At 41.1% G+C, this 8,538-nt stretch overlaps 1 protein-coding gene across 1 annotated transcript; it reads right to left on the reverse strand.

The window, feature by feature from the left end:
- Window positions 1-667: 667 nt before the first annotated feature.
- LOC124135034 lies at window positions 668-7,868 on the reverse strand. Its single transcript, XM_046500186.2, has 4 exons — window positions 6,700-7,868; window positions 6,029-6,097; window positions 4,549-4,638; window positions 668-2,116 (listed from the first exon to the last, which is right to left on the reverse strand). Exons 1-4 carry the CDS (start codon window positions 7,651-7,653, stop codon window positions 2,012-2,014), a joined length of 1,218 nt encoding a protein of 405 aa, XP_046356142.2. The 5' UTR covers window positions 7,654-7,868; the 3' UTR covers window positions 668-2,011.
- Between the last annotated feature and the right edge of the window lie 670 nt (window positions 7,869-8,538).

Genomic DNA, 8,538 nt, shown 5'->3' on the forward strand with positions numbered 1-8,538 from the left:
TAAACCCAGCGGTCTAACAGGGAGGTGCAACAGTTGACCGGAGTGAATGAATCCCAACGGCCGCATCAGCATACCAAACTTTGCCTGCAGTATATCATGACCGGCAGAAATAGAGGGCGACACATTTTTCAAGTACTGGTCTGAAAACAAAGTGAACTGTCATCAGTTCATGCAGCTGACCGTACACAGTACGTAGTACATAAGACCATAAGAACGTATATTGATAGTCATCCAAAATATGTTAGTCAGGAGCATGCTACACAGACAGGTAGAAGTCCAATGAGGAACTACTTCGTCCTTTTCACAGTATGAGTTGTGAGCTTGTGAACATGTGAGGCATCGTTCAGGGTGTTCCTCCATTCGTGACCAACTCGTGTTATTCCGGGACAAGCCGAATAGCGACTCGTGCCCCTCTCGTGGCCATTTTTGCGACCGGGTTCCGTCTTAGCGCAAACGGGCATAACTAAAACAATTGTCAATTCGTTGCGTAATGGTTCACATATATTTCCCCATATATTATATATATTTCAGATGCCTTTTAAAGCACATCGGGACGTGCGGAATTATACAATATGATTGAACACATTTAACTGTGTCTTGGGTATATTTTTAGATGCAAGACATATGTAAAATCAAAAATTATTTCTGAGGGATTCTTTGACGAAGTACTTGAAATCATACGCGCACTCTGATTGGTTTGTCGTATTTTCGCACATAACATTCATCGATAGGGGGACGAGTCTTCTTGCAGGTTACGGAAAGGGGCGAGTGCTGACGAATGGGTGTTCTTCATTACTAGGGATGGTCACGTGTTTCCTTTCAACCGTCCTGTTCTTTAGCCCCCCTCTGTTCGTTTTGGAAATGTTCTCAGTATATTTCAACTGCTTGACGCCATTGCAACAACTGATACTGTTAATTTGAACCACTGCTTTGGTATCTGTGTTCATCTCCTGCCCTAAGATCAAAGTTCAACCCGATTAAATAGACGAGAGTGTCCAAGAATTTCTGTGCTGTACCTGTCTCCCGAAGAACATCTTCCTGCCGTTCAGTGGTTACATTCGCTTGTCCTTTTTCCCATCCCTTTCCGAGCTAGTTATTTCATCTTTGAGAACGTATCGCATACGGTGTAACAAGATGACTCAAAGAAATTGATGACAAACCCATTCCTCCTTAAGTAACACTGAAGAGAAGACACGATTTCGCAAAGAGTGTTGCCTCGGCACTCTTCACGCTTTGGGTTTCGAACCTCCGTCATAAAATAACATTAATGTTCTGTTCAGATCATTTTCGTTTTCAGCTGACGACACTATGTTTTGAATTGCCTTTGGAATTTCATTATTACTGCGTTTTTGCCTCTCATCAACCCAATTCTCGAAAATATTCAAAGTCCACCTACTATTATGTTCAGTGTTCACAGAGTATGCCGAATCGCATATATCTACCATATCCGTTTCAGAAAGGGGAGTACCGAACCGACGCTCTTCATTGTCCAGATTGGTTTCTAACTGCGTTACGTGTACAAAACGTTCATTGTCACCTTTTTAACGAATCTAGTATTTCAGAATGTAACTGTCTCTCAGACACAAGTGTGACAATAATTCCTGATTCTTCAATCGTCTGACTTGCCAAGTATAGTTCGGTGTCGCAATTGTCATCAAAGTTATCCTGATTTGTATTACACTGTTCAGTGTCAACGCTCTTGTCCGTAAATAATCTGCCCAATTCAAAATTATGACAATAAAATCTTCTTGAAAGTTATCCATATACAGTAATGTTTCAATATCGGAGTTCACAACCAAATATGATTACAATATGTGTTCTGATACGCGGAGAATTCATCACCACAATCCTAACGGCCTCCAACCTGCTTCAAGTGCGAAACTAAGGCGAGTATGGGGACATTTGTCTTCACACAAAGTGAACCAGTTAGCAATCAGGCACTGAAAGGACAAGCGTGCAACACTTCTATGTATGACAAAATATATAACAGTGTGGCCAGATTTGTGCGCTATTAAATGTTGAGGGACATGTTCCCGTGTGGCGTCTGGCATGTGGAACCTCCGGAAGAACCAAACTGCAACACCACAAAGATGTAGGTCACAACCGTTCCAAACATCTGAAAGATAAAGTGAACAACTGAGGCAAACTGGAAACAAAACCCCAATGTCTTAGGGATTCGTTTTATCTCTCTTACAAAAACAGACGCCTAACCAAAATAATGGCTACGAAGTCTCTTGTGACTGTTAAAGCGTTATCATTGTTTTGACTCACTGTAACTGAACCAATCAGGAGAAAACATAATGTGTTTTCATTGATATCCATTGCCCTCATTTACAGAAGTAATTATTATTGACCATGTGGCAAGTGTGATACACGCACGCAGAAACGTACGTACTCAATAATACATGGCACGAAGGCACCATCTACCTAACAAAGCACAATTCTTGTAATTCTTTAACAAATTATTCCATCCATGGCCAATTTAGATGTGTGTTTGTATAACAGTTATTCATTGTCAACTGATCAGTTGGACTAAATAGGTAAATAGAAACGTTGTAATTATTACCAATTTCAACATATTGGATTGAATGACAGACTGATTATTTTCAATCTTGTATAATTCTATATATACTTGTAGAAATATAGGTGTGTAATAAATGAAAGTGAAAATAGATAATGCTAACACATGACAGATATATAGAGAGGTTTTCACGCGAGTGGTTTGTTGGTTTGTTGTTGTTTAACGCCGCACTCCAGCAATATGCCAGCTATATGACGGCGGTCTGTAAATAATCGAGTCTGGACCAGACAATCCAGTGATTGACATCATGAGCATCGATCCATGAAATTGGGATCGATGACATGTATGAAGCAAGTCAGCAAGCCTGACCACCCGATCCCGTTATTCGCCTTTTACGACAAGCATAGTCACCTTTTACGGCAAGCATGGGTTGCTGAAGACCCATTCTACCCCGGAATCTTCACGGGTCTATCACGCGAGTGTGCTTTGGGATGGTAAAGATCCTGTATTAGGAATAAACATTTTATTAAGCGCGCCTCCTGTGGCATTCTTAAATTCTGTGCTCGAAAAAACTCTTCCCATCTCTCACAAATATTACCTACACATTGCAAGTTTTCCTGGAATGTGCGCATTAATCTATATTACGTAAGAAGGTAAGTGATGAGATGACAGTGATGATAGTCAATATAGTTTCAATTGAAACCTGTTTTTTTTATGCAGTGGCGTAACTACATATACGCAAAACAACAATTGTCTTCACACATTGTTTCCACTTGCCTTTCGCGGCAATCCATCGGTCTGTCCGCTAGAGTAACTGCCCTTTGTCAAAGGGAAGCTACTCTAAACCTAGCCTATGAGACGTCACGTTTGTTTAGAGTCTGCCTCTCCTGTCATAACGTTACGAAGTGCAGTCGGATGTACACACAGCGACAAAACGAAACAAGGTAACAATTCTGATATATTGCGATTAAATCTAACCGTTTTGATTTGTGGATAAGGTTCCAAGCGTCAGAGGTCTACAAGTGACAGATATGTAAACTGATCCCGCTAGGCTAGTATCCTCGCTAAATTCTTTCGCAATTGTATCTCCAAAGTGACCAAAAATTGCAAAATGCCTTAGCTATGCCACAGTTAGACACTGATTTTCAGTATATCAAAGTATTCTGTTGATAATGATAGCAATTATCCCAGTAGTTTCTCCAGATTCCTGATAGTTAATTGTGACTCGATCGCCGATTGTCATGGGCGACACCATGTTTGTTTGTGAACATTAAAAGTAGTCCCTATTTGACTTTTGATATTCATATCTATCCGCATGTGACCCAAGCCTATATCGTTTGTATCCGTTGGCAAAATCCTGCCGAGAAAACTACCCATTATATGATTATGGAATATATGCGAAAAAATGTTCTAATTGCATTAAGGCTATAGTCGTAGAGATGTAAAGTGACAAATCAGTTTACAACTATTACAGTCCAGTTTTTCTGTAAAATGTCAAATCTGTACACACTCCTAAATAATTTCTACATGTTTTCGTAGGGGAAGAAACATATTTACTGTTTACTGATCACATATTGCAAATATCATCATTTAGTGTTTAAATGCCTACGAAGATATATTAGAATGTTAAAAATGTTTGGTACTAATATAACAGCTGCAGTGGCATAGTCTTTATAGCGTCTGACCGGAGACCGGAAGGTCGGTGGGCCGATGCCCTAAGGGCGTTGAACAGAGTGAGTGAGTATGGTTTTACGCCGCTTTTAGCAATATTCCAGCAATATCACGGCAGGGGACAGAAATGGGCTTCACACATTGTACCCATGTCGGGAATCGAACCCGGACGAGACGAGCGAACGCTTTAACCACAAGGTTACCCGACTGCCCCGCGTTGAACAGAAAGATTCGGAGTTGGTAAAACGTGTCTACGTGAGGAACCGATATTGCACGCAGTTTAGGGGCCGTTGTCATTGTAATTATGTCTTCATATGAACAAAAGAATGTTTGCACATTCAATGAAACAATCTCACCCCCATGAGTGTTGGAAGGTTGATGGTGATTAGGCCGTAGATACTGAAGGCGATTGGTTCTCCTGTCAGTCTGGAAACCCACAGGTTCAACTGAAATAAGATTTCGTAAATTCATGTAGGCAAAAGTTTGACACAAAAGAATAATCTTCTAATCTATTATATTATTTCAATCCGGTCATTAGTTCGCGGGCGTGAGTGTTAGGTTAGTGTGTGATATCAATTATCAACATGCCGTGTTCGAATAATTCGAAGTATTATAAATCGGTTATCGAAAACTAATTTTCAAACTGTTCCTGTACTACCAACAGCAAAACTGTTCACACACGATAAAACAGCAACTGAAATCTATCTGCGTCAAACTGTGGATTAAACACTGTGTTCAAAACGTTTCTAAATTTGACTTTCGCCAAACTAATAATATTTCACACCTTACCATTCTCCAACTGATGCCTGGGTATAACAGTAATTGTAATAGTGTGTCTCTATCTGATGGGGAGTGTTGGGAGTGTGTCGCTATCTCATTGGTTGAAAATTGTCGTTAAATGGGATTTTAGGGACGGAAATCTTCAGGGCTACGTATGAATACTTTTATTAATATCATGTCCCAAATTTGGAAAAGTGCAGCCAGGCAATGCGAATATCACTATTAATATGTAAAACCGTTATTGTAACGTAAACGATATGACGTCAGTGTCAGATATAGAAAAGTGCCAAACTGCATTTGAAGGAGCGGTCAAATCAGATAGAGGAAATTAATGCATTGGAAGGAGCGGTCAAATCAGTTAGAGGAAATTATTGTGATTTGAAACATCGGGTTGACACGGTGAATGCGACTTGGGCACGCCAGAAACCTATGATTGAGGGTTCGAATCCCGGTTCTCCCCGATTATGTTTCTAGGTTTGTCAGCACCATACCCGTGCTTGTGGGTTTCACCGAAGTGGAAAAAGTCTGAGACCTGCTTTCCTCCCACATTAAGCTGACACGCCGCGATATAACTGTAATATTATTAAAAGCGGCGTTAAACCAGACTCACTCACTCACTCTGAACAAAGGCGTCAACAAATGTGGTAATGTGTCCCAACGTTATATAATGCACATATAGTTTTGAAGAATTACATTCATATTTTCATGGTATGTTTGTTTTATGCGCGCACTCCTTAAATAACAATAGCAGTAGCTAAATGATGACAAACAAGTGATTGATATTGTGAGGACCTCTCGACGCCGTCGGGACACGCAGCTAATTAAGTCAACCCCCGATCCATTCACTGTTTCAGCATAGGTAGCTGGGGATCAATTCTAACCCGGGACATGGGTATTTTCAGAGGGCCGGATTTGATAACCCCGAGGCGATAGTGTTAGCTCGTCACGCCGACGACCTGATTTCAATTTCTCACAAGGGTACAATTTGTGAAGCGTACGCTTGACATTCAAACTGTCCATAACTTCTGTCATACAACATTTACATTCTCCGCTTACCTTTTGAAGTCCACGATCAGAAAAATGATTCTTGTTCAGCATCCACAAGTGTTGCAGCGGAGCGTGGGCCTGGACGTGTAACGAAAGTCACACATCAACATTGTGTGTTAATTATGATTAATCATTCGGAATAAAATAAGGGCATACACATATTATGTCAATAGAAGCCGCCTCGAAAATAAATAATTAGTTCAGTCATGAAAAAAATGTGTAGCAAAGGAAACAATATTTGCTCGGCTTATTGTTTCGCTGAAAACAAATGCGTGTTTTGAAGCAATGACAATAACAAAACCCATCCCCACCGGTAGTATTAAACGATGTACGTTTTCTTGCCTGCGGTCATATATTGAGACTAGTACGGCAAAACCCCTCAGGTGATGCCTTTCACTTTTTTTTACATTTGGCAGGAGTTTGCGGACTTGGTTTCTATTGTTACACACATATGTGTTGTAAGAAAAACACATCACAGGGGAGCTTAATTTAACTCCTAAATCATTTATAATGGCTTGGTATACCGTCGGAGGGTTTTAAGAAGGACGCATAATTCGGATGGGATATATGGGTGTTATCTTTATTACTGCGTCTTCATATTAACATATCACCCAGTATGAGATGCCTTGGGAACAGGATAGACATGATAATTATGATGATCAAATTATGATGTGCATTACCTTGGAACATAGCTGTGCTTGCATCAGCAGAATCACAGCAACAGTCAGCATTGTAGATGTCATCATAAACCAGATGAATATATTTTCCGTTATTGAAACAGACTGGGAAACTGCGATGTAAAAATATACACCGTTAGCGATAATTGTTATGAAGATCATATTGAAACTGAAAAATTGAAAACAGGTGCTTGCTAGAGATAGAATCTTTGCCAGTGTTTCGTGTTGGCACATTATTGCATCAGTAGTCTCCTCAACACTCGGATCATCGGACTTTATAAGTTGTTTAAACTTTTCGTCAATTTGGATAAATTCACGCCAGAGGATATAGACCAATGGGGTTGTTAGGGTAAGAAAGCCATATCCTTGTGCGCAGCTAATGATAAAACTGAAGGTTGTGACACATTTTCCGATATAAATCCAGGGAGATTCAAAGAGCCAGGATGAGTATATGCGAGCAGGCAGCAGATTAAGTCCTTCAACTACTGCCTTGGCAGGTATTGCCGCAAATAGCGGAATGCACGAGAAGGTGATCCACTTCTTCATTTTAGGAACGTTGGCACACAAACAATGTCGTTTCTCATAATCATATAAGTGTTTTTTTAGGTGTTTGATATCCTTTGAAATTGTCAGAGAGCATACAATGGCATTGATAAATATTTGTAGATATCCTGAAGATTGTAGCAGAAGGTTTGCAGGCGTCGTCGTCTTGTAGTAAAAGTTTAGGCAAAACAGGGTCGTGACAGCTGATAGCACAGACATGGACACACCAACAGCGGTTCGACGTATTTTCCTGTAGCGCTTAAATATGTCTCCAGTATATATACCCCCAAAAGCGAACATCAATGTACTCCGGGCAAACATGAAATTGGTAAACCCTTGATTGTCAGACACTGGAAGAGGTTCCACTTTCGCCGACATTTTAACGTCCGTCACCTTTGCGGAAACCGACTGCATCAGACCAGTTTCTACTGTAGTGTGTTCACGGTCTCATAGATACGCTAACGAGTTTCTGTAGAATGATCACCATGGAGAGGAAAGCAAACGTCGTTCCATTATGAAATTATCATAAAGCGTGAAGCGGATAATTATTCCAAATATGTTGTATTTGGACAGTTCCAGTAACGCTGAGGACCTTCAACATTAATGCCTCTGCGTTCTAGTGGTAGAGCGTCCGCCCGGAGAGCATAAGGTCGTGGGTTCGATCCTCGGCCGCGTTATACCAAAATACGTTAAAGACTCAATATACTCTGTCTGAGTGGGGTATTCCTGCGGCATGGTATCTCAGTGGGCTAGCACTATACAATCGGCATTAGTCTTGTCTAGTACAAGCAGCCACACACACAAACACACTAGCCTGCACGTCGCTATATAAGCACGTTAATCTTGGAAACCCACGTTAAACCCCATTTCACTTCACCACCTTCAGCATTTATGGGCCGCCTCCGTGGTCTAGAGGTAGAACGTCCCCTTGGAGGACGAAAGGTAGGTGGTTCGATCCACGGCCGCGTCATACCAAAGACGTTGAAATATGGTACTTGTTGTTACCCTGCCTGGCGCTCGACATTAAGGGGCTAAATCAAGGACTGGTCGGCTCGGAGTCAGTATAATGTTGGGTATTCATGTTCAACTGCGACATGGTATCTCAGTGGGCTAGCACTATACAATCGGCATTAGTCTTGACTAGTACAAGCAGCCACACACACATGCCTGCACTTCGCTGTATAAGTGCAACAATCTTGAAAGCGTCGTTAAACCCCACTTTCCCTCACCTTCAACAATAAGGCCATATGCGACTTTGAATATTTGTTGGTCACTTCAGACTTCATGGCGGTCCATGCA

The sequence above is a fragment of the Haliotis rufescens genome, unplaced genomic scaffold (assembly GCF_023055435.1).
Source record: "Haliotis rufescens isolate VD_foot unplaced genomic scaffold, xgHalRufe1.0.p SCAF_15, whole genome shotgun sequence".
NCBI lineage: Eukaryota > Metazoa > Mollusca > Gastropoda > Lepetellida > Haliotidae > Haliotis > Haliotis rufescens.

Coding starts and splice junctions, on each gene's coding strand:
- LOC124135034 (XM_046500186.2), bottom strand. CDS start 7,653: ATGCAGTCGGTTTCCGCAAAGGTGACGGACGTTAAAATGTCGGCGAAA. Junction 4,639..6,028: donor CTGATCGTGGACTTCAAAAG/GTAAGCGGAGAA, acceptor ATCTTATTTCAG/TTGAACCTGTGGGTTTCCAG. Junction 2,117..4,548: donor ACCTTCCAACACTCATGGGG/GTGAGATTGTTT, acceptor TTTATCTTTCAG/ATGTTTGGAACGGTTGTGAC.